This window comes from Hylobates moloch, unplaced genomic scaffold, assembly GCF_009828535.3.
Source record: "Hylobates moloch isolate HMO894 unplaced genomic scaffold, HMol_V3 SCAFFOLD_12, whole genome shotgun sequence".
Classification (NCBI taxonomy): Eukaryota; Metazoa; Chordata; class Mammalia; order Primates; family Hylobatidae; genus Hylobates; species Hylobates moloch.
In genome coordinates, this window is record NW_026652287.1 from 46,559,611 (window position 1) to 46,585,923 (window position 26,313).

The 26,313-nt window shown below is 45.4% G+C and overlaps 1 protein-coding gene across 2 annotated transcripts in view; it reads right to left on the reverse strand.

Moving 5' to 3' along the window:
- Window positions 1–26,313, reverse strand: part of CACNA1A (calcium voltage-gated channel subunit alpha1 A) — a 308,894-nt gene that overhangs the window by 236,951 nt on the left and 45,630 nt on the right. For both annotated transcript variants that reach the window (XM_032169902.2, XM_058425055.1), the window contains exons 2-3: window positions 20,438–20,543; window positions 18,219–18,358 (exon numbers count right to left, since the gene is read on the reverse strand). In XM_032169902.2, coding sequence (XP_032025793.1) covers window positions 18,219–18,358; window positions 20,438–20,543 — 246 coding nt within the window. The remainder of the gene's footprint in view (window positions 1–18,218; window positions 18,359–20,437; window positions 20,544–26,313) is intronic.

Consider the following 26,313-nt stretch of genomic DNA (forward strand, 5'->3'; position numbering starts at 1 on the left):
CTCTAACTGCCATTTTTTTTCTTTCTGTCACATAGAGTGTAAAGAGTTTTGTCTGTTATTGGTGTACAAGAATGCTTGTGATTTTTGTACATTAATTTTGTATCCTGAGACTTTGCTGAAGTTGCTAATCAGCTTAAGGAGATTTTGGGCTGAGACAATGGGGTTTTCTAGATATACAATCATGTCATCTGCAAACAGGGACAATTTGACTTCCTCTTTTCCTAGTTGAATACCCTTTATTTCCTTCTCCTGCCTGATTGCTCTGGCCAGAACTTCCAGCACTATGTTGAATAGGAGCGGTGAGAGAGGGCATCCCTGTCTGGTGCCAGTTTTCAAAGGGAATGCTTCCAGTTTTTGCCCATTCAGTATGATATTGGCTGTGGGTTTGTCATAGATAGCTCTTATTATCTTGAGATACGTCCCATCAATACCTAATTTATTGAGAGTTTTTAGCATGAAGGGTTGTTGAATTTTGTCAAAGGCCTTTTCTGCATCTATTGAGATAATCATGTGGTTTTTGTCTTTGGTTCTGTTTATATGCTGGATTACATTTATTGATTTGCATGTGTTGAACCAGCCTTGCATCCCAGGGATGAAGCCCACTTGATCATGGTGGATAAGCTTTGTGATGTGCTGCTGGATTCGGTTTGCCAGTATTTTATTGAGGATTTTTGCATCAATGTTCATCAAGGATATTGGTCTGAAATTCTCTTTTTTGGTTATGTCTCTGCCAGGTTTTGGTATCAGGACGATGCTGGCTTCATAAAATGTGTTAGGGAGGATTCCCTCTTTTTCTATCGATTGGAATAGTTTCAGAAGGAATGGTACCAGTTCCTCCTTGTACCTCTGGTAGAATTCAGCTGTGAATCCGTCAGGTCCTGGACTCTTTTTGGTTGGTAAGCTATTGATTATTGCCACAATTTCAGAACCTGTTATTGGTCTATTCAGAGATTCAACTTCTTCCTGGTTTAGTCTTGGGAGGGTGTATTTGTCGAGGAATTTATCCATTTCTTCTAGATTTTCTAGTTTATTTGCATAGAGGTGTTTGTAGTATTCTCTGATGGTAGATTGTATTTCTGTGGGATCGGTGGTGATATCCCCTTTTTCGTTTTTTATTGCATCTATTTGATTCTTCTCTCTTTTCTTCTTTATTAGTCTTGCTAGCGGTCCATCAATTTTGTTGATCTTTTCAAAAAACCAGCTCCTGGATTCATTAATTTTTTGAAGGGTTTTTTGTGTCTCTATTTCCTTCAGTTCTGCTCTGATTTTAGTTATTTCTAGCCTTCTGCTAGCTTTTGAATGTGTTTGCTCTTGCTTTTCTAGTTCTTTTAATTGTGATGTTAGGGTGTCAATTTTGGATCTTTCCTGCTTTCTCTTGTGGGCATTTAGTGCTATAAATTTCCCTCTACACACTGCTTTGAATGTGTCCCAGAGATTCTGGTATGTTGTGTCTTTGTTCTCGTTGGTTTCAAAGAACATCTTTATTTCAGCCTTCATTTCATTATGTACCCAATAGTCATTCAGGAGCAGGTTGTTCAGTTTCCATGTAGTTGAGGGGTTTTGAGTGAGTTTCTTAATCCTGAGTTCTAGTTTGATTGCACTGTGGTCTGAGAGACAGTTTGTTATAATTTCTGTTCTTTTACATTTGCTGAGGAGAGCTTTACTTCCAACTATGTGGTCAATTTTGGAATAGGTGTGGTGTGGTGCTGAAAAAAATGTATATTCTGTTGACTTGGGGTGGAGAGTTCTGTAGATGTCTATTAGGTCCACTTTATGTAGAGCTGAGTTCAATTCCTGGATATCCTTGTTAACTTTCTGTCTCGTTGATCTGTCTAATGTTGACAGTGGGGTGTTAAAATCTCCCATTATTATTGTGTGGGAGTTTAAGTCCCTTTGTAGGTCACTGAGGACTTGCTTTATGAATCTGGGTGCTCCTGTGTTGGGTGCATATATATTTAGGATAGTTAGCTCTTCTTGTTGAATTGATCCCTTTACCATTATGTAATGGCCTTCTTTGTCTCTTTTGATCTCTGTTGGTTTAAAGTCTATTTTATCAGAGACTAGGATTGCAACCCCTGCCTTTTTTTGTTTTCCAGTTGCTTGATAGATCTTCCTCCATCCCTTTATTTTGAGTCTATGTGTGTCTCTGCACGTGAGATGGGTTTCCTGAATACAGCACACTGATGGGTCTTGACTCCTTATCCAATTTGCCAGTCTGTGTCTTTTGATTGGAGCATTTAGCCCATTTACATTTAACGTTAATATTGTTATGTGTGAATCTGATCCTGTCATTATGATGTTAGTTGGTTATTTTGCTCGTTAGTTGCTATTGTTTCTTCCTAGCCTCGATGGTCTTTACAATTTGGCATGTTTTTGCAGTGGCTGGTACCGGTTGTTCCTTTCCATGTTTAGTGCTTCCTTCAGGAGCTCTTTTAGGGCAGGCCTGGTGGTGACAAAATCACTCAGCGTTTGCTTGTCTGTAAAGTATTTTATTTCTCCTTCACTTATGAAGCTTAGTTTGGCGGGATAGCAAATTCTGGGTTGAAAATTCTTTTCTTTAAGAATGTTGAATATCGGCCCCCACTCTCTTCTGGCTTGTAGAGTTTCTGCTGAGAGATCAGCTGTTAGTCTGATGGGCTTCCCTTTGTGGGTAACCCGACCTTTCTCTCTGGCTGCCCTTAACATTTTTTCCTTCATTTCAACTTTGGTGAATCTGACAATTATGTGTCTTGGAGTTGCCCTTCTCGAGGAGTATCTTTGTGGCGTTCTCTGTATTTCCTGAATCTGAATGCTGGCCTGCCTTGCTAGATTGGGGAAGTTCTCCTGGATAATATCTTGCAGAGTGTTTTCCAACTTGGTTCCATTCTCCCCATCATTTTCAGGTACACCAATCAGACGTAGGTTTGGTCTTTTCACATAGTCCCAAATTTCTTGGAGGCTTTGTTCATTTCTTTTTATTCTTTTTTCTCTAAACTTCCCTTCTCTCTTCATTTCATTCATTTCATCTTCCATCAGCGATATCCTTTCTTCCAGTTGATCGCATCTGCTACTGAGGCTTCTGCAATCTTCGCGTAGTTCTCGAAACTTGGCTTTCAGCTCCATCAGCTCCTTTAAGCCCTTCTCTCCATTGGTTATTCTAGTTATCCATTCTTCTAATATTTTTTCAAAGTTTTTAACTTCTTTGCTATTGTTTTGAATTTCCTCTCGTAGCTCCGAGTAGTTTGATCGTCTGAAGCCTTCTTCTCTCAACTCATCAAAGTCATCCTCCATCCAGCTTTGTTCCGTTGCTGGTGAGGAACTGCGTTCCTTTGGAGGAGGAGAGGTGCTCTGTTTTTTAGAGTTTCCAGTTTTTTTGCTCTGTTTTTTCCCCATCTTTGTGGTTTTATCTACTTTTTGTCTTTGATGATGGTGATGTACAGATGGGTTTTTGGTGTGGATGTCCTTTCTGTCTGTTAGTTTTCCTTCTACCAGACAGGACCCTCAGCTGCAGGTCTGTTGGAGTTTACTAGAGGTCCACTCCAGACCCTGTTTGGCTGGGTGTCAGCAGCGCTGGCTGCAGAACAGCGGATTTTCGTGAGACCACAAATTCAGCTGTCTGATAGTTCGTCTGAAAGTTTTGTCTCAGAGGAGTACCCGGTTGAATGAGGTGTCAGTCTGTCCCTACTGGGGGGGTGCCTCCCAGTTAGGCTGCTCAGGGGTGACGGACCCACTTTAGGAGGCAGTCTGTCCGTTCTCAGATCTCCAGCTGCGTGCTGGGAGAACCACTACTCTCTTCAAAGCTGTCAGTCAGACAGGGACCTTTAAGTCTGTGGAGGTTCTTGCTGAGTTTTTGTTTGTCCGTGCCTTGCCCCCAGAGGTGGAGCCTACAGAGGCAGGCAGGCCTCCTTGAGCTGTGGTGGGCTCCACCCAGTTCGAGCTTCCTGGCTGCTTTGTTTACCTAAGCAAGCCTGGGCAATGGCGGGCGCCCCTCCCCCAGCCTCGCTGCCGCCTTGCAGTTTGATCTCAGACTGCTGTGCTAGCAATCAGCGAGACTCTGTGGGCATAGGACCCTCCGAGCCAGGTGCGGGACACAATCTCCTAGTGTGCCGTTTTCCAGGCCCGTTGGAAAAGCGCAGTATTAGGATGGGACTGACCCGATATTCCAGGTGCCGTCTGTTTCCCCTTTCTTTGACTAGGGAAGGGAACTCCCTGACCCCTTGCGCTTCCCGAGTGAGGCAATGCCTCGCCCTGCTTTGGCTCGCGCACAGTGCGCTTCACCAACTGTCCTGCACCCGCTGTTAGGCACTCCCTAGTGAGATGAAACGGGTACCTCAAGCAGAAATGCAGAAATCACCCGTCTTCTGTGTCGCTGGGGCTGGGAGCTGGAGACCGGAGCTGTTCCTATTCGGCCATCTTGGCTCCACCCTCTCTTTCCTTTCTTACTATCCTGTTCTCCTGTTTCCTGGTATTGCCAAACAAACCACTTGCCCTCAAATTTTTTTTTTTTTTTTTTTTTTTTTGAGATGGAGTCTTGCTGTGTCGCCCAGGCTGGAGTGCAGTGGTGCAATCTCGGCTCACTGCAAGCTCCGCCTCCCTGGTTCATGCCATTCTCCTGCCTCAGCCTCCCGAGTAGCTGGGACTACAGGCACCCACCACCAGGCCCAGCTAATTTTTTGTATTTTTAATAGATACAGGGTTTCACCGTGTTAGCCAGGATGGTCTCAATCTCCTGACCTCGTGATCCGTTGCCCTCAAATCTTTGTCTCAGGATCAGTCTGGGTTCTTTTTTTTTTCTTTTTTTGATGGAGTCTCGTTCTGTCACCCAGGCTGGTGTGCAGTCGTGCAATCTCAGCTCACTGCAAGCTCTGCCTCCCGGGTTCATGCCATTCTCCTGCCTCAGCCTCCTGAGTAGCTGGGACTACAGGTGACCACCATCATGCCCAGCTAATTTTTTTTCATATTTTTAATAGAGACGGGGTTTCACCATGTTAGCCAGGACGGTCTCGATCTCCTGATCTCGTGATCTGCCCGCCTCGGCCTCCCAAAGTGCTGAGATTACAGGCGTGAGCCACCGCACCCGGCCCAGTCTGGGTTCTTAATTGCAAAACCAAACACTGACCGGCTACCTTAGGCATGAAAGGGATTTTTCGGAAACTCAGATAATCAACAGGGGGCCAGAAGAGGGGATTTGGGAAATGAGCAGGAACAATGTAGCCAGCCTGACCTCCTCCTGCAGAAGCAGCCATGAAAGAATCCGAACCATCATGTTTGGGTCACTTGGTCCATTTTCAAATTCCTGGGTAGGAAAACGTGACTGGTTGGGTTTTTTGTTAGCTTGTTTTTTGAGATAGGGTCTTGCTCTGTTGCCCAGGCTGGGCTGGAGTGTAGCGGCACTATCATGGCTCACTGCAGCCTTGACCTCCTGGGCTCAAGCAATCCTCCTGCCTCAACCTCCTGAGTAGCGGGAACTACAAGCCTGTGCTACCACCCCCAGCTAATTAAAAAAATATTTAAGAGATAGGGGTCTCACTATGTTGCCCAGGCTGGTCTCAAACTTCTGGGCTTGGCTCAAGCTATCCTCCTGCCTTGGCATCCCAAAGTGCTGGGATTACAGGCGTGAGCCACCGCACCTGGCCCTGGTTGTTTAAATCACATGCCCTGACTACCAGGTTATGGGGAGAGAATGAATCCCTTTCACCTTCAACTTACAAGTGAAGGTAGGGTCCCATGGACCAGCAGTACTATATACAAAGGGGAGGATTCTCCCTAAATTGGAAAGGGAGGTCAGATATTGGAAAAGAAACTAATAATAGCAAACGTTCCCTACAGTTAACTAACTGGTCCAGGAACTGGGCCTGGAGAAGTAGTAATAATTATTATCATCATTATAATGGTAGTTATTAGTCTTACAATAGCTGATATAATTGAGCACTTATTCTGTGCCAGTTTTTGCTCTAAATACCTTATATGTATCTCACTGACTTTTACCTTTTGAGGTTAAGTGCAATTACTATTCCCATTCCACAGATGAGGAAGCTGAGGCCTAATGGACTATATCACTTTCTCTTTCTTCAGACTGTCCCTGGGCAAATAACATCCATAAACCCAGCACAGCATGGGTCAGACATTAACTCATTGAACCTTGAAAACAACTCCATAAGGTGGTAGTACTTTGTTGTTGTTTTGTTTTGTTTGTTTGTTTGAGACAAGGTCTCGCTCTGTTGGACTGCAGTGGTGCAAGCATGGCTCACTGCAGACTTGACCTCCTGGGCTCAAGTCTTTCTCCCACCTCAGCCTCCTGAGTAGCTGGAATTACAGGCACACACTATCACACCCAGATAATTTTTGCTTTGTTTTGTTTTTGTAGAGATGGAGTTTCACCATGTTGCCCAGAATGGCCTCGAACTCCCAAGTTTAAGTGATTCACCCACCTTGGCTTCCCAAAGTGTTTGGATTACAAGCGTGAGCCACCATGCCCCACCAAGTCAGGGAATGCTACTACTCTCATTTTCCAGATGAAGAAATTGAAGATTCAGAGAGGTACAGTAACTTGCCCAAGGTCACACAGCTTGGAAACAGTGGAGTCAGGTTTGGAATCCACTCTAACCCCAAAGATCAGGTCTTAACCACTATGCTTCCTTACATGTCTGTGTAGACTGGCTGTCCTCATTTAGAGATGCCTGCACAAGAAGCAGCTGGGTTGCAAAGCAATGTTTAAAAAAAATTATTTTTTGAGACAGAGTCCTATTCTGTTGGCCAGGCATGGTGGCTCACGGCTGCAATCCCAGCACTTTGAGAGGCCAAGGCGAGTGGATCACCTGAGGTCAGGAGTTCGAGATCAGCCTGGCCAACATGGTGAAACCCCCTCTCTAATAAAAATGCAAAAATTAGCCAGGCATGGTGGTGTGCGCCTGTAATCCCAGCTACTTGGGAGGCTGAGATGGGAGTGCTTGAACCGGGAGGCGGAGGCTGCAGTGAGCCAAGATCGCGCCACTGCACTCCAGCCTGGGCGACAGAGCAAGACCCTGTCTCGAGGAAGAAAAAAAAAAAAAAAAAAAAAAGAGTCTCGGTTTGTTGCGAGTCCAGTGGCATGATCTTGGCCTCCCGGCTTCAAGCGGCCCACCAGGCAGCCTCTTCCCTGCCCTGGTGAGACGAGAGGAGTCATTAGGCATGCAAACTGTAGAGGCAGTGGGACAGATGCCCCTTGGAGGCAGGCTGGCATTTGTCACAGCAATTCGAGAGAACAAGACCTCAGTCGGCCCCCAAACCTGCAGAGAGATGGATGGCAAGGTCTTCTCCAGCCCCACAGGGAAAATGGCCAAGAAGCTCAGTATGGAACAAGGTCACCTGGCCATCTGGCCTTCACTCAGTCCCTCTCCACCCCAGCTGGAGGCAGAGGGAGGGAAGAGAACATTTTAGCACAATACGGTGTGCTGGGAGCTGTCCAGGGTGCTGAAACCTGTAACCCACTAAGCTTCCAATTTCCGCTCCTTGAGTTAGTGCCGGGTAGACCCCAAGGCAAAAACTAGGGTCCAGTGGTTAATTTGGGAGGTAATCCAAGGAATTACAAGTATGGAATGAGAAAGAGAGAGATTGGTAAAGGGTACACTAGTGAATGGGTTTTATGGTGAACAACTAGGATTCAATTTTACTGAGGAGCCTCTATGATGCTGTATAACATATTTCAATGTTTTCCCACTGAGCAATGGGGAAGCCAGGGTATTTATACACCAACTCCCTAGCTCACTGGTTGAGGGATGCTACCGAGGTTGTTAAGCATCTGGCATGGGGGCTCAGCAAACTCTGTGATGCCAGAGACTGCCCTCCAACAGAGATGTAGAGAGATGCGAGTGTACCAAGAGGAAGCTGCAGGTGAACTTAGAGGTAAACTAGGTAAATAAGGCATGGAGAATTTGTAGCATCTACCACATGTCCCCCCACAAGAATTTAAGTTTTTTTTCCTTCAGTTTACCAACTTTCGTGTGTGATGCAAACCCTAGGAGCTAGACACTAGTTTTACTCTCTTTTTCCAGGTGAGAAAACTGAGGTTCAGTGAGTTCAACCCACATTCTCACTGTCATAGAGGGAGGAGCTTCCTCTGACTCTGAAATCCAAGTCTTAACCACGGTGCTAGGCCAATCTCTCATTTCTTGAAATCTCTTCTGCTCCTGTTTTCCCCCAGACATAGTGGAACCCAAGATCAGGGAGAGAAAGGAAGGATCACCCTGACTTCCCATGCCAGAGAGCTCTATTCAAATTCTCAAGTTTATTTTCCTTGGCAAACTTGACCTTAGGGAACTAGCATAGGATTCAAGAAAATGGGTTCTAGATCCAGATCTGCCTTAGTTCAAATCCTGGGTCCACCACTTATGAGACAGATGCTCTGGCTTGACTATTTCAAACCTTCCAAAACTCATGTTGAAATTTGTTTTATTTATTTTATATTATTATTTATTGACACAGGGTCTCTCACTCTGTCACTCAGCCTGGAGTGCAGTAGTGTGTGTGCATTATAGCTCATGCAGCCTTGACCTTAAACTTTCCAGTCTCCATAACTGTAAGAAATAAATTGCTTTTTCTTTATAAATTACTCAGTTTCAGGTGTTCTGCTATAAGAAACAGAAAACAGACTAAGACAGTAAGCATTTAATGTCTTTGAGCCTCAGTTGCTCCATCTGTAAATGGGGAGAATAATAGTATTTATTTAACCTTGAGAGTTGAAATAATTTTATTTTTATTTTTATTTTTAGAGACAGTCTTGCTCTGTCACTCAGGCTGGAGTGCAGTGGTGTGATCATAGTTCACTGCAGCCTCAAATTCCTGGGCTCAAGCAATCCTCCTGCCTCAGCCTCCTCATTAGCTGGGACTACAGGCATGTACCAACATACCTGGCCAACTTAAAAAATAAACTTTTTACAGAGACAGGATCTTGCTATGCTGCTCAGGCTGGTCTCGAACTCCTGGGCTCAAGTGATCCTCCTGACTTGGCCTCCTAAAGTGCTGAGATTATAGGTGGGTGCCTATGTATGTATATAATATATAGTATATCATATTGTAAGCACCTCATAAGTTTCAGCTTATCAGTGTTGCCACTGTTGTTAATAACAGGCATTACATTCCTAAGGACACTGGGTTGAATATAGCTCTTTGCTGAATTTAACATAGGCCCAGTGGTATTCTAGGTTTAGAGAAGTGTCCTAGCAGAGAGGCTGAAATCCTGATCCACCCCTTACCAGCTGTGTGACTCCCTTGTGAGCAGCTTAACCTCTCTTAGCCTCAGATTCATCTGTACAAAGGCTAGCGAGGCTAAATGTGATAATGCACACAAAACTCTTAACGTAGTCCCTGACACATAGTAAGTACTCAATAAATGATAAGAATAGCAACCATGGTAGCTAACATCATTATTATCACTGTCCCTGCTGGTGTTGTTAGAAGATGGAAGGAAATAGCTCCTGCTGCTAGGAAGTGATGTGGTTCCTGGTGAAACATGGTCCAGCAAATATCATGACAACCAAAAGCTTTGAACAATAAAAAGATCGATGCTCTCTCAATGGTATAACTCACTGAGAATGACAAAAAGCATTTGTGTCACAGTGGGGAATCCTTTTGGTACCAAGGATGACTGATCCATGGAGGGGAGAAACTACTGCAGAGAGACATTAAAATAAAATGCTGCTGGTATTTATAGGAACTGTTGCTGGTCTCATGAGTTAGAATGCTGGTTGTGTTTTGTTGTTGTTGTTGGAATGCTGTTTACATGTGAAGGCAACTCAGAGCAGTTGCATGGGGCAGGGGTGAAGAAAGAAAGGAGGTAAGAAGCAACTACATGTATTTATTCAATTAATTGAAAAGGAGAGAGGACATGAGAGGTGTATGGTCAAGACACTGACCCCTCTGAGATTTGGTTTCCTCAACTATATAATAAAAAGTGAGAGAACTGGATTATTCTCTGAGGATCCCTTTCTTATTCTCTGGAAAGAGGCCACAGGCTAGTCAGGGGGCAAGAGGAAGGAAGAGAGAGCTGGGCTCTAGTGGCAGAAACTGAGGGGTGATAGTAAACATTTATACCACTTCCATTGCCCAAAATGCCAGGGTTCCTGGCTCCATGACATGAAGACACCTTCTTATTCTAGATCTCTTGCCACCATCCCTGTGTGACTTTGGACAAACCACTTCTTTGTGAGAAAAATAGAAGGGCTGGACCTGCCAGAGTCCATGGAGCCTTAAAATTCAATGATGAGGCCCGGCGTGGTGGCTCACGGTTGTAATCTCAGCACTTTGGGAGACAGAGGTGGGCGGATCACCTGAGGTCAGGAGTTCGAGACCAGCCTGACCAACATGGAGAAACCCCGTCTCTACTAAAAATACAAAAAAATTAGCCGGGCTTGGTGGAACATGCCTGTAATCCCAGCTACTCGGAAGGCTGAGGCAGGAGAATTGCTTGAACCTGGGAGGCGGAGGTTGCAGTGAGCCGAGATCATGCCATTGCATTCTAGCCTGGGCAACAAGAGCAAAACTCCACCTCAAAAAAAAAAAAAAAAAATCAATGATGCTACAAGACCAAAAACAACATCTTTCCCTGCTGGTTCCTGTGTAGTTGGGTCTTTTCCTTGCCTCTGATCTTCAACAAAACGGCCCAAAGCCTGAGACAGTTTACAGACCCTTCTAAAAAGGAATCTTCGTTTTCATAGAGTCACAAAATGTCAGAGCTGGCAAAGACCCAGAGCTTCTCTGCCTTATATCTTATCTGATGTTCAGGGCATCTGCCATAGACTTCTGGACTATCTGACTATCTCTATCAGTGTGTTGGTCCCATCTTCTAAACAGCTTAGTAAATTTCCCAGAACACTCATTATCAGAAGTGTTACCCTTTTCCAGCTTAACAGCCATTTATTTTACTGAGCATTTATTATGTGCCAGGTACAGTGCTAACCCTGTGAATAAAAAAAGAAAAAAAATTGTGCTCATCCCTCTCTGGTGAGGTTCACAGTCTCGTTTCTTAACATGCACAATTTGTGTTATTTGATCTCTTCAATATTTATATATATTTGAGAATGACAGTAAAATAACTGTCATCTCAGACATACAGCCAAGCTTCTGAAATCTTCCTCTTACACATTTTCAGTTTCATGATCAGAACACAAATACAATAAAAACACGCCTTACAAGGGTTTGACAAAATTATAAAGTTAGGATTTCTCTGAGGCTCTGAGGTACAAAGAACAAACAGATATCTGGGGTAAGATCTTCTCCACCAAACTTCACCCAAGAAGAAGGCAAACACCGTGGTGGTCCACAAAAAATGAATCATGTTTTAACGCTGTGGTTTGCTTCAGGAATCTGAGAGGGCAACAGGTTAATCAGAAAGTATTCATTAGGCGGGGCATGGTGGCTCATGCCTGTAATCCCAGCACTTTGGGAGGCCAAGGTGGGCAGATCACCTGAGGTCCGGAGTTTGAGACCAGTCTGGCTGATAGTGTGAAACCCCGTCTCTACTAAAAATACAAAAACTAGCTAGGCACAGCAGCGCGTGCCTGTAGTCCCAGCTACTCAGGAGGCTGAGGCAGGAGAACTGCTGGAACCCAGGAGGCAGAGGCTACAGTGAGCCGAAATCCCACCACTGCACTCTGTCTCAAAAAAAAAAAAAAAAAAAAGGGGGGGGGAAAGAAAGTACTCATTAAAGTCATCACTGTCTCAATGTCAAATTAATATATTTGAGTCCCCTCCTCTCTGAAACATAGAATTAAGTGTCTACTGTGTTTCTCTACCATTGACATTGGCAGAAGGCTAGGTCTGCATGATGTATGTGTGTGTGTGTGTGTGTGTGTGTGTGTATTTTTTCTTTCTTCTTTTTTTTTTTTTTTGAGACAGAGTTTCACTCTGTCGCCCAGGATGGAGTGCAGTGGCACAATCTCAGCTCACTGCAACCTCTGCCTCCTGGATTCAAGTGATTCTGTTGCCTCAGCCTCCCGAATAACTGGGATTACCAGTGCACACCGCACCACCACGCCAGGCTAATTTTTTTCTTTCTTTTACCCTTTTGTATTTTTAGTACAGATGGGGTTTCACCATGTTGGCCAGGCTGGTCTCGAACTCCTGACTTCAAGCAATCTGCCCGCCTCTGCCTCCCAAAGTGCTGGGATTACAAGCATGAGCCACAGTTCCCAGCTGGGATTTTTTTTTTTTTTTTAAGACAAAATCTCACTTTGTTTCCCAGGCTGGCCTTAAACCCTTGGGCTCAGGGAATCCTCCCACCTCAGCTTCCAGTAGGTGGAATTCCAGGTGCTTGCCGCTGCACCCAGCTCATGCAGAATGTTTTACTGTCCCCTCCCTGTTCCTAGCTTACAACCCAACAAGACACTAAACAGCACCTTGGAATCTGGAGTAATAAAATTTGAGCAATGTGTCTGATTTGAAGGAGACAGAACCACCAGACAATAAGGATAACTGACTACCAGAGAAATAAGAGCAAGAAAAGCAAGTGAAAGAAATGCATGATGAATTCAAAAAGAAAGGAGAAGGGGATGTGAAACGAACCCAATCTAGAATAGAAGCTCTTCATGATAGGGTCAGGATTTCCTGAGAATCTAATAAAAACTACAGACCAGAAAAAAATATATACATATACACAATTTTTTTCTTGCATAAAATTTCAGCGGGTTCATTCATCCCAACGATGAGCTCTCACCCTTAGGACCTATCTGTTCTAGATGAAGAATTTCTCCTCTAGAGGAATGAATCTAGAATCTCTCCCATCAGATGACAGGAAACTAGAAGAAAGGCCACCTTGTTGAAAGCAGGGAGATACGAACACTTACAAGTGACAAACTGACCTATTGAATGACTGCCTTCAGTTTAATGATCACTTATTGGGACCCACTAAGTGCCTGTATTAGTCAGAGTTCTTTAGAGGGACAAAACTAACAGGATAGATGTATATATGAAAGGGACTTTATTAAGGAGAATTGACTCACACAATCACAAGGTAAAGTCCCACAATAGCCCATCTGAAGGATGAAGAGCAAGGAAGCCAGTGGTGGATTGGTCAGAGTCCTCAAACCTCAAAAGTAGGGAAGCCGACAGTGCAGCCTTCAGTCTGTGGCCAAAGGCCTGAGAGCTCCTGGCTAACCACTGGTGTAAGTCCATGAGTCCAAAAGCTGAAGAACTTGGAGTCTGATTTTAGAGGGCAGGAAGCATCCAGCACAGGACAAAGATGAAGGCCAGAAGACTCAGCAAGTCTGCTCTTTCCAACTTCTTCTGCCTGCTTTTATTCTGGCCACACTGGCAGCTGATTAGATGATGCCCACACAGATTGGGGGTGGATCTGCCTCTCCCAGTTCACCGGCTCAAATGTTAATCTCCTTTGGCAACACCCTCACAGACACACCCAGGAACAAGACTTTGCATCCTTCAAGCTGATCAAGTTGACACTCAATATTAACCATCACACTGCTCAATAGTATATGAGCTTCCCTAAGTGTTCCCATAACCATGTTATTACGGAAAAAAAAAAAAAAAACAGGGCTGCAAAAGCCCATTAATGATAGACTGGATAAAGAAAATGTGGTACATATACACCATGGAATACTACGCAACCATAAAAAGAAACAAGATCATGTCCTTTATAGGGACATGGATGGACCTGGAGGCCATTATCCTTAGCAAACTAATGCAGGAACAGAAAACCAAATGCTGCGTGTTCTAAGTGGGAGCTAAATGATGATAACACGTGGACATACAGAGGCAAACAACACGCACTGGGGCCTTTTGGAGGGTGGAGGGCGGGAGGAGGGAGATGATCAAGAAAAATAACTAATGGGTACTAGGCTTAATACCTGGGTAATGAAATAACCTGTACAACAAACACCGAAGACACAAGTTTACCCATGTAATAGATCTGCACTTGTACCCCTAAAGTAAAAGTAAAACAAAAAAAGCCACACAGGGATTTTTAAGGCTCCTTCCTGCCAGCAAGGTCAAGCCAGCCCCAGCCAGCAGAAGCCAGCCTCCAGGGAGCATGAATTGGCACAACCACTTTGCAGAGCAATTTGGCAATACCTAGTAGGGCTGAGGATGCACACAGTGTGCAACTCAGCAGTTCCACTCCTGGGTATGTGCCCTAGAGAAACTCACTCGGGAGAAAGCAGGGACACTTTGCGTCAAAATAGCCCAAAGCTGGAAACAATCCAAATAGATAAATACACAGCAGCATACTCCTACCAGAGAATACTATGCAGTCGTGAAAATGGATGCATGAAAACTATTTTTATTAATCAGATTTATCTCATGCTGAACACAAAAGTCAGGTTAGAGAAATGTGAAGTTGGAAAAACAGTACCACGTATCTTTTTTTTTTCTTTTTCTTTTTTTTTCTTTTTTATTTTTTTGAGACAAGGTTTTACTTTGTTACCCAGGCTGGAGTGCAGTGGTGCAATCATGGCTCACTGCAGCCTCGACCTCCTGGGCTCACGTGATCCTCCCACTTCAGCCTCCTGAGTAGCTGGGACTACAGGCATACGTCATCATGCCTGGCTAAATTTTTGCATTTTTTTGTATAGATGGGGTTTCACCATGTTGCCCAGGCTAGTCTTAAACTCCTGGACTCAAGTGATCTTCCCGCCTTGGCCTCTCAAAGTGCTAGGATTACAAGTGTGAGCCACCACACCTGGCCTTTATTTAAAAAAAAAAAAAAAAAAAAACAATTTTTAGGGACAGGGTCTTGTCTGTAGCCCAAGCTGGAGTTCAGTCATAGCTCACTACAGCATCAACCTTCTGGGCTTAAGTGATCCTCCCGCCTTGGCCTCCTGAGTAGCTGGGATTACAGGAGCACACCACCATGCCCAGGTGATTATTTTATTATATTTTATTTCATTTTGTAGAGATGGGGTTTCACTACATTGGCCAGGCTGGTCTCAAACTTCTGGCCTAAAGTAATCCTTCCATCTTTGCCTCCAAAATTGCTAGGATTACAGGTGTGAGCCACCATTCCCAGCCCATATATTTCTTATCTACACATATAGTCAAAGTGTAAACTATTCTCACTCTGATGCTATTTAAAAAACATTTTGAAGTGTAAAAATAGGTAGCATATATTTCTTATATACTTAGGCAGCCAAAGTGTGAATACATAAATGGAAATAATAAACATAAAATTCAGGAAAGTGCCCCTGGATGAGGGACAGAAAGGAATGGGTCTAGGGAGGGAGAAAACAGGGATTAGAAAGGTTAGAAAGGTTTTGCTTTTCTGAGTACAGTGGCTCACGCCTGTAATCCCAGCACTTTGGGAGGCCGAGCCAGGTGGATCACTTGAGGTCAGGAGTTCGAGACCAGTCTGGACAACATGGCATAAACCCGTCTCTACTAACAATTCAAAAATTAGCTAGGTGTTGTGGTGCACACCTGTAATCCAAGCTATTTGGGAGGCTGAGGCACGAGAATCACTTGAACCTGGGAGGCAGAGGCTGCAGTGAGCTGAGATTGCACCGCTGCACTCCAGCCTGGGTGACAGAGGGAGACCCTTGTCAAAAAAAAAAAAAAGAGAGAGAAAGGTTTTGTTTTGATGGCAGGTTACTCCATTACTTCTCTATCCTCAATTCTCCCCATTCTTCTGGTCACCTTCTCTAGCCACATGGGCCTTCTTACTATTGACTAAACACGTCAGATACAGTCCAGCCTCAGAGCCTTTGCACTGGCTGTTCCCTTTGCCTGACACTCTGTTCCAGCTCTCCTCATGGCTCACTCACTCACCTCCCTTAGGTTTTCATTCAGATGTCACATTCCCAGTGAAGTCTTCCCTGGCTTCCAGCACCCCTCACCCCTGCCTGCCACACATCCCATCCCTCCCCTGTTTTATTTTTCCTCTGTACCCCTCACCACCATCTGACACACTAGATTCATTCATCAATTGTGTCCATCTCCATCAGTAGACTCTCAGCTCCATAAGAACATGGGATTTTTCTATTTTTGTTTACTGCTGTGTCCCACAGCCTAGAACAAGACCTGGCACATAGAAGTGTTCAATAAATAGTCATTGAATAAATGAATGTATACACAGTGTTTGCTCTATTATTCTCTACTTAGTTTTGCATGGGATCTTGCTAGGTTACCCAAGCTGGTCTCAAACTAGTTAGGCTCAAGCAATCCTCCCTCTTCAGCCTCCTGAGTAATTGGGGTTACAGGCATGTGCCACTGTACCCAGCTTTACACACTTTTAATTTTTATTTTGTGGAGATGTGGTCTTGCTATGTTGCCCAGGCTGGTCTCAAACTCCTGGGCTCAAGCAATCCTCCTACCTTGGCCTCCCAATGTGCTAGGATACAGGCATGAGCCACCCTGCCCAGCTTTACATTTTTTAAACAATAAAAAAGTTAGCCACTAGGCTGTTTCCAGATGAGTTTCCTAGTAGGGTAAGAGAAAGGTGCCCAGCACCATAATATGTCCTTGGAACGCACCAAGGTCCCGAGCCACCGAACTGTGAGCACAGCCAACAAAGATCCCTCCGTGAACACCCAAGCCCATGAGAGCTAGCCCAGAGTCCTTAAAACAGACCAATGACATCTGAAGCCCTCTACAGAAACAGCCCAATAGGCCACAGCTCCTTCTGTGAGAGGCAACATTGCTCTGAAACAAATCTGCATCATGAGAGTCCAGCCAGCACAGCATGGGTGCTGCAACCCATCACATCCGCCAAAAGAGACAGAACCTGGAGCAGCAACAAAACATGGAAAGCTACGATCCTGTAAATGATTACTATGAAAAAGGTGTCCCAGTGAAGAAGGGTCTTAGAATAGAAGAGCCCAGACAGCTCAGAGGAGAGCAGAGAGTGGGAAGAGGAGAAACCAGCCATTGGTACTAGATAGCAATGTCCCTACTGGAATCTAATAAAAGTCTTTAAGGTCCCTGACAGACTAGTGGGTCATTTTCCAAATCCACTTCCCTTTTCTTCTAAGCACAATCTGATACTTCACAGCTTCCCTTGCAGTGATGTGTGGTCATGTGACTGAGTTCTAGCCAACAGGATATGAATGGAACAGGTATGGGTCACACCCCTTCCAAACTCATAAACCTTTCCAAGTATCACCTTCTATGCTCATTTCTCCTTCCTGGTTTGATACAGACAAGCATGGAGTTATTGGATGCTGTGGGCTGACAATGAAGAGCCACAATATGGCAAGGGTCAGAGTCTGTCAGTCATTGGAGGAGATAGGAACAATTATTTTGGACTTCTTTTCTTGAGATGGGGCCTTGCTCTGTTGCCCAGGCTGGAGTGCGGTGGTATGATCATAGCTCGCTGTGCCCTCCAACTCCTGGGCTCAAGCAATTCTCCCAGGCATGTACCACCATGCCTGGTTAATTTTTATTTTATTTTATGTTTTAGAGATGGGGGTGTCTCACTATGTTGCCCAGGCTGGTCTTGAACTCCTGAGCTCAAGTGATCCTCCCACCTCAGCCTCCCAAAGTGCTGAGATTACAGGCATGCACGATCACACCCAGCTCACTTTTGAATTTTCTATGAGTGACAAATAAACTTCTGCTGTGTTTAAGTCATTTCCTAGCTTTGGATCTTTTGTTATATCAGCAGGTGCTACCTCATACAGGGTGCTTAGAGGAAAGCATATACACATTTCAACCACGGTTCATCATATATGGATCTGAAAACTCCTTGAAGACAGTGACTGTACCTTATTTAGCTTGCTTTTCTCCTTTGTCATCATCACAATCCCTTGCACCCAGACATTCTCAAAAAACATTCACCAAGTTGAAATAAAAGCAAGATATCTTCAAGCAAATCAAGAGACCCATGCAGGTACAACACTTAAAACCTTGCGTTCTGGAATGCACAATCTTCTGTTCATATCCCAGTTCCATCACTTACTTGCTGGGTGGCCTTAAGCAAGTTACACTCTGAGTTTCTGATTCCTCAGTGGTCAGATGGGAATATTAATATTTCCTAATTCAGTGGGTCGTTGCAAGGATTAAATTAGAGAATGCGCATAAAGCACTCTGGAAGCAGCCAACAATAATGAGATATTATTTTAATTGTAACAGAAAGCATCTGCTGTAACATACAGCTGAGACATGGAGGTAGGGTGTTGGCAGAAAGGAGGCAGGCGCATAATGAGGGGAGGGAGAACACAAGGGCTCAGCCTTCCTGAGCCCAGCCCAGACCACACCAACCAAAAGCCTTGTAATCCTTCAGCTAGTTAAATCCAAAGAGTATAGCACGCGCCACTTACCCCGTTAGCACCACCACAAAGTCCATGACGTTCCAGCCATTCCTCAAGTAGGAGCCTTTGTGGAAGGCAAACCCAAGGGCAATGATTTTAATTCCAGCCTCGAAACAAAAAATTCCAATGAAGTATGGTTCTGTGTCATCCTGGAAGGGAGAGAAGGCAAGGTCAGCATCTTGGGCTGGGCAGATGTTGACAAGATCAGGGAACCAGCCCACCTAGAAATCAGTACCCACCACCCTCTCGCTTCCCCTGACCCTCCTGCACTCACCACCCCTCGCTGCCTCTTGTAGAGTTCTCTTGTCCAAAGCCTTTTGCAAGCAAAGCCAATGCTCAGAGAAGGCACCTTCCTCCTTCATTCCTTTTGGGCCAACCTCAGATATCACTTGGCCAAACAGAATTACTTGTTTGCACCTGCCTTATTCAACACGACAGTCACAGGCCACGTGTGGCTATTTCAATTAAAATTAATTTAAATGCAATAAAATAAAAAACGCAGTTCTGCAGTCACACTGGCTACATTTCAAGTGACAATCCTATTGGACAGGGCAGATGGAGATCATTTCTGTGACTGCAGAAAGTTCTAATGGAAAGCATTGGTTTAGAGGATTTACTTGTCACATGCAGCGTTCAAGGCATTTGAGGCTAGAGCTTGTGCATTGACCTCACTCCTAAATCTGACCCCTTAGGATGGTTCTCAGCTGGCATGTAGATTGTTAAAGGTTTGGAATAGGACTTCTGTACTGGCTGATAAGTGGCCAGTATCCTCACCTCCAGTTTCTCTGCAGAACCTCTGGCTGGTTCTGGCTTCCAGCTGATAATCTATCATATCTGAAATTAAGCTATAAGTCTTCTCCATCAGAGCCCCTATGTGAATGTTTTCCCATCTGTTACAGCAATGTTTCTCGAGCTACAATCATTTCATTCTGCCTGAATGATTTTTTTTTTCCATATCAGCTTGCCACTGGTACTTCTATTTGCTTGCCAGTCTTTCAATGGACTCTTTTTATTTAGCTTTATTTTAAGTGAAAATGCAAAGGTCTAGAAATCGTAGGTTTGCTAGGCTAGTTATAGTTTTTAGAAGACTGTGACATTGTGAAATGTATGTTTGGTCTTTGACACTGTTTCCTGGTGTACAGCTCCTAAAATCCTTGGGATCTCCAAAGGGATGTCTTTTTGTAGGCTAAGGATTGACTGATGGCTGGCAGTTTCTAGGTAGCTTCAGGATGGGGGCTGGTCACCGGGAAAACCAAGGCATGATTAGAGGGTTGGATTTAAATCATTGACCATTGGTGATCAACTTGATTTTCAGCCCCTCTGCCCTCCCAGAGGTTGGGGGGTGGGGCTGAAAGTCCCAACCCTCGAATCATGCCTTGGTCTTTCTGGTGACCAGTCCCCCTCCTGAAGCTACCTAGAAACTGCCAGCCACACCCTTCTCCTATATCTCACCCTATGCATCTCTTCATCTGTATCCTTTTTTCTTTTCTTCGCACCCCCCTGGCCCCGCAAGATGGAGTTTCACTCCTGTTGCCCAGACTGGAGTGCAATGGTGCGATCTTGGCTCACTGTAACCTCTGCCTCCCGGGTTCAAGCGATTCTCCTGCCTCAGCCTCCCAAGTAGCTGGGATTACAGGTGTGCACCACCATATCCAGCTAATTTTGTATTTTTTTAGTAGAAACAGGCTTTCACCATGTTGGTCAGGCTGGTCTCGAACTCTTGACCTCAAGTGATCTACCTGCCTTGGCCTCCCAAACTGCTGGGATTACAGGCATGAGCTACTGTGCCTGGCCAAGACATAATTATTAACATTAACAATGTTCATTTGAGTATACTGCCTGAAATTATGTCAGATGCCAAAGTGGGCAGTTTGAGACCAGCCTAAGCAACCTAGTGAGATCCCCATCTCTACGAAAAAGATAAAAATAAGAAAATTAGCTGGGCATGTTGGCACCTGTAGTCCCTGCTACTCAGGAGGCTGCAGTGGGAGGATGGCTTGAGCCCAGGAAGTGGAGGCTGCAGTGAGCTATGACTGAACCACTGCACTCCAGCCTGGGTGATAGAGCGATACTCTGTTTCAAGAAAAAATAAAAAAGAAATTTAGGCTTCCCATGATCTGGCTCTGGGCTCCAGGACTGAGAGTCTCCTCTGTACCCTGCTCCACTCCCCCAAAAATCAATGTCCTGCTAAAGCCAAGGAGAAGCCCCCAGGAAGAGACATCACTCACCAGCCGTTCAGACATCGGAGTCTTGTCATCATCAGGCAGATGCTGCTCCAGTGCGAGGACGATGCAATTCGCTATGATGGTGGCTAAAATCATATATTCAAAGGGAGTATTGGGGAATTAAGGAAAAATCTTGTTCAAAGAAAAAAAGGGTGTTTGGAGGTGTACCCACCCCCACTGACCCCAGTGGAAAGATCTCAAGCCCTCTAGATCCTCCCAACTCATCAGCACAGGTGGAATTATTCGTTCTCCTGTCTGGAGTAGATCCCTGCCGATCTCAAACCCAGAGCAGGTGACTTCTAAAGGGAAATGCGGATATTCACCTTCTATCTCACCCGCAATATTCGTTGAACACATATTCATTCAGTACCTGCTGTGTGCCAGACTCTGTTCTGGGCTAGGGACACAGCTGAGAGCAAAGCAGACAAGAGGAGAATCTTCCTCCTGCTTCCTAGAGGAGAAGCAAATAAATGAGATAACTACATCACGTATACTACATTATATGGTGCATTGCATATACCATGTTATATAGTACATCATATATTCTATGTTATGTAGTAAGATGGTGAAGGCTATAGACAGTGGAAGGGGTCAGGGCTGCAATTTCAAATACGGTGGCAGAGCCCAGCATGATGGCAGGCACCTGTGGTCCCAGGTACTTGGGAGGCTGAGGCGAGAGAATTGGCTTGAGCTGAGGAGGTGGAGGCTGCAGTGTACAATGACTATACCACTGCACTCCAGCCTGGGTGACAGAAGGAGGCTCTGTCTCAAAAACAGAACAAAACAAAACAAAAAAAAGATAAATTAAAAATAGATAGAGGTCAAGGTGGGTGGATCACTTGCGGTCAGGACTTCAAGACCAGCCTGGCCAACAGGGTGAAACCCTGTCTCTACTAAAAATACAAAAATTAGCCAGGCGTGGTGGTGCACACCTGTAATCCCAGCTACTTGGGAGGCCGGGGCAGGAGAATTGTTTGAACCTGGGAGATGGAGGTCGCAGTGAGCTGAGATCATGCCACTGCTCTCTAGCCTGGGCAACAGAGCAAGACTCCATCTCAAAAATAAATAAAATAATAAATAAATAAGTAAATAAATAAATAAATAAAACATTGTGATCAGATTTGACACCTAATGCTGATCCACAGAAGAAAAAACAGATACACTGGGCTTCATCAAAATTTAAACCTTTTGTGCATCAAAGGACATTATCAAGGAAGTTAAAAGACAAGTAACAGAATGGGAGAAGCTATTTGCAAAGCATGTATCTGATAAGGGTCTAGTACCATATAAAGAACATTTATGGCCGGGCGTGGTGGCTCACGCCTGTAATCCCAGCACTTTGGGAGGCCGAGGCGGGTGGATCACGAGGTCAGGAGATCAAGACCATCCTGGCTAATACGGTGAAACCCCGTCTCTACTAAAAAATACAAAAAATTAGCCGGGCGTGGTAGCGGGTGTCTGTAGTCCCAGCTACTAGGGAGGCTGAGGCAGGAGAATGGCGTGAACCCGGGAGATGGAGCTTGCAGTGAGCCGAGATTGTGCCACTGCACTCCAGCCTGGGCGACAGAGCAAGACTGTCTCAAAAAAATAAAAAATAAAAAGAGAACATTTACAACACAACAACAAAAAGCTAATCCAATTGGAAAATGGACAGGAGGCTGGAATAGACATTTCTCCAAAGAAGACAGTCAAATGGCCAATAAGTGCATGAGGGTATTAGTGATCAGGGAAGTGCAAATCAAACCCCAATGGGATACTGCTTCACATCCACTAGGATAGCTAAAATTAAAAACAAACAAACAGAAAACAAGTGTTCGTGAAGATGTGAAGAAATTGAAACCCTTCTGCTGGTGGGAATATAAAATGGTGTAGCTGGCCAGGTGCGGTGGCTCACGCCTGTAATCCCAGCATTTTGGGAGGCCGAGGTAGGAGGATTACTTGAGCACAGGAGTCCGAGACCAGCCTAGGCAACCAAGTGAGACTCTATCTCTACAAAAAATATAAAAAATTAGCTGGGCATGGTGGCGCAGGTCTGTAGTGCCAGCTACTTGGGAGGCTGAGGAGAGAGGATTGCTTGAGCCCCAGGAGGTTGAGGCTGCAGTGAACCATGACTGCACCACTGCACTCCAGCCTGGGCAATGGGAGTGAGACCCTGTCTCAAAACAACAAGAACAACAAAAACAACAACAACAAAAAACACCAGTGCAACTGCCGTAGAAAACCATTCGCTGGTTCCTCAAAAAGTTAATCACAGAGTTACCATGTGACACACAGTAACTCCACTCCAAGGTATAAACACAAAAGGATCGTAAGACAGGTACTCCAACAAACACTCATACACAAATATTCACAGCAGCACTATTCACAACAGCCAAAAGATGGAAACAACCTAAATTTCACCGGTGGGTGAATGGATAAACAAAATGTGGTCTACTCATAGAATGGAATAGTATTCAGCCATAAGAAGGAATGAAGTAGGCCGGGCACAGTGGCTCACACCTGTAATCCCAGCACTTTGGGAGGCCGAGGCGGGCAGATCACCTGAGGTTGGGAGTTCAAGACCAGCCTGACCAACATGGAGAAACCCATCTCTACTAAAAAAAAAACAAAATTAGCTGGATGTGGTGGCACATGCCTGTAATCCCAGCTACTCAGGAGGCTGAGGCAGGAGGATCGCTTGAACCCAGGAGGCGGAGGTTGAGGTGAGCCGAGATTGTGCCATTGCACTCCAGCCTGGGCAACAAAAGCAAAACTCCGTTTCAAAAAACAAAAGGAATGAAGTACTGATACATGATAGAACAGGAATGAACCTTGAAAACATTATACCAAGCAAAAGAAGCAGACATAAAATACCCCATATTGTATGATTCCATGTATATGAAATATCCCGAATAGGCAAATCCAGAGACAGACAGCAGATTTGTTGTTCCTGGGGAATGGGAAGGGAAATGGGAGTGACTGCTTAATGTTTTAGAACTAGATGAAGGTGATAAGTTATACAACATTGTGAATGTACTAAATGCCTCTCCCCTCCCCTCTCCTTTCTTTTTTTATTTATTTTTACTTTTATTTTTTTAAAGAAACACGATTTTGCTCTGTCACCCAGGCTGGAGTGCAGTGGTGTGATCATAGCTCACTGCAGCCTTGAATTCCTAGGCTCAAACGATCCTCCTGCCTCAGCCTCCTGAGTAGCTGGGACTACAGGTGCACACCACCATGTGTGCCTAATTTTTTTTTTTTGTAAGAGATGGAGTCTTACTTTGTTGCCCAGGGTGGTCTTGAACTCCTGGGCGACCTTCCTTCCTCAGCCTCCCAAAGTGCTGGGATTACAGGCATGAGCCACTGTGCCCAGCCCTAAACGCCACTTTAAAATGGTTAATTGTGTTATATTAATTTTACCTCAATAAAAAAAAAATACAGTGATCAGGGCAGACCTCTGAGAATCTGCTCTTCCAAGACCCAAGGCAGGGGAGGGGTCATCCAGTGCGTGTCTCTAGATGCCCCATTTGCATTCACTCCAGTTTGAATAGGTAAACTCCTCCCTGCATCCTGGGAACTGTCATTTGGGTTGAGGAGGCCTCCCTCCCTAGTGTCCCACCAGAGGATCTGCAGGGCAGGTGGGGAGGGTCTATCTTGTTCATTTCATATTAGCTCTTGACCTGCTGATCAGCTGGTAAATGGGAATGTCCGCTGTCTCCCTGCCACACCCCTCAGAAGTGTCCCACACCAACAGGCTCTGCATATGGATCTGGCAGTCTCTGAGAAGGAGGTGTAGGCACTGGAGAAGCGGCTGCTTGAGTGAAAAAGCCACAGGGTGTTGGTCACTCCAGAGCAGGATTTCCCAACCTCAGCACTAGCTTTAGGGGTGGATCATTCTCCTTGGTGGGGCTGTCTGGGCACCGCAGCATGTTCAACAGTATCCCTGGCCTCTGTGTGCTAGACGCCAGTAGCAACTCCTCCTGTCCAGTGATGACAACCTCAAGTGGTCTCTAAACATTGCTGAGTGTCCCCTGGGGGCACTGAAATCCCCTGTTCTGTAGAGAGATCAATGAGTGCGTCTTGGGGAACTTGACCATGCGAAACCTCTCCCCCACCTCCTAGCCCTACCCTTTGGAAAATTAATTGGTATCAGTCTCCTCTTCTGCCCTGGAGTTAGGCTTGGCATTTTGGAAGCACCATAAAACCATCCCTTCCAGGCCAGAGGGAGAGTGGAACCCGCTTTGCAGGTGGGAAAACGGAGTCTGAAACAGAAACTCCCTCAGTAAAAGTCTCGGGAAGCCAGGAAAACCAGGCTTCCTTTTGCCACCAGCTTCAGCCTTTGCCTCCGGCTGAAAGCAGCTGAAGGCAAGCTCCACACACACTCTGAAAAGCAAAATCTGAGACTCAGGGCAATTTGGGGAGCCAACAAAAGCCGGCCTTGCCGACGATCATCTCTGATTGGCTTTCTGCCCCCGAGCTGACAAGCATTAGGAGCCCGGAGAACAAAGCTGGGCTGTGTTGCACAAATACTCCACTCTGCCTCACCCTGCAGCCTGGAAAATAAGAGACAATATTTGTACACACAGCAGCAACGCCAAGCCCTTCCCCGGTCTCCTCTTGCTATGATTTGAAGCTGACTTCGCTTCCTCTCCCTGCCAACTCAGGCTCCTTACACGCGCTTCTGCCATCCCACTCCTCCGGTTCCCTGGCCTCCTGCCCCTCAGTGGCAGGGATGTGACTTCCTTTGGATCAGCTCCGGCACTGAAGGTTCCAGGAAGAGTCCCAGAAGGCCACCATGCAGCATGCAGCACTTTTATGGGCTGCAATATCAGGGTTTCAACTGGCCAGTGTCACCTGGATTTCAGACCCAGGGCTCTCTGGGTACGGCAATGAAACCTTAGCACGGCAATGAAAACTTAGCACGTAGGCAAAAATAAAGAGGTTCTACTCTCCTACCTTGCTTCATTTTCTTCTTATCAAACACAGACACTCACACTGCTTCTCCCCTCTCCCTCGGCTCACCCACACCCCCGCAAGTGTCCACAGACATGCCCCAGATGGACATCTGCAACAATGACCTCAGACCCTTGCTACTCAAAGTGTGGTCCCAGAACCAGTACCTGTTAGGAATGCAGCCTCAGGCCCCGCATCCACCTGCTGAGTCAGAATCTGCATTTAAAAAGATCGCCAGGGGATTTGTGTGCACCGGGAAGTTTAGGAAGTGCTAAGTGCCTCTATTTCAGGGGTAGGAGGAGGAGCTCAGGTAATTGCGGTTTTGAGTCATCCAGAAAGAGGTGGGGGTTCCTCTTTCTCCTCCAAGCTTTCTCCTCCATGTTCTGACCCCAGGGAGAGAACTGAACAGCCCTGGGTACCAGCCTTCTGCTCCCACTTGGGTAAAGAGCCTGAGAAGAAACCGAAGATTTTGATGAAATAAGAGCAATGTTGGAATGAGACAAAAGCAGAAAAGAAAATTTCAGCCTAATGCATGTGGAAGTATTCAAAGCCTTCCCATGGATCCCATCTCACTCAAAAGCAAAAACAAAGTCCTCCCAGCACCAGCAAGGTGCATGACCTGCTCCCCTTACCTCCCTCCCCTCATCTCCTCTATTCTCTCCCTTAGTCACTCAGCTCCAGCAACACCGGCCTCCCCTTTATTCCCCAAACTCCCCAGGCACATTTGTACCCAGGGGCCTTTGCACCTGCTGTTCATTCTCCTGGAATAGTCTTTCCCCAGACATCCACATGACTCCCTCCCTCACTTCCTTTAGGCCTTTACTCAAAGGTCACATCCATCAACCCCCTTTGCCTGCTTATTTTTTTCTTTAGTCCCCGTCCCCAGTCAAGCATCTGTTATTTTTTTCCTTCTTTATCTTGTTCCCTGTCTCTCCCACAAGACTGCA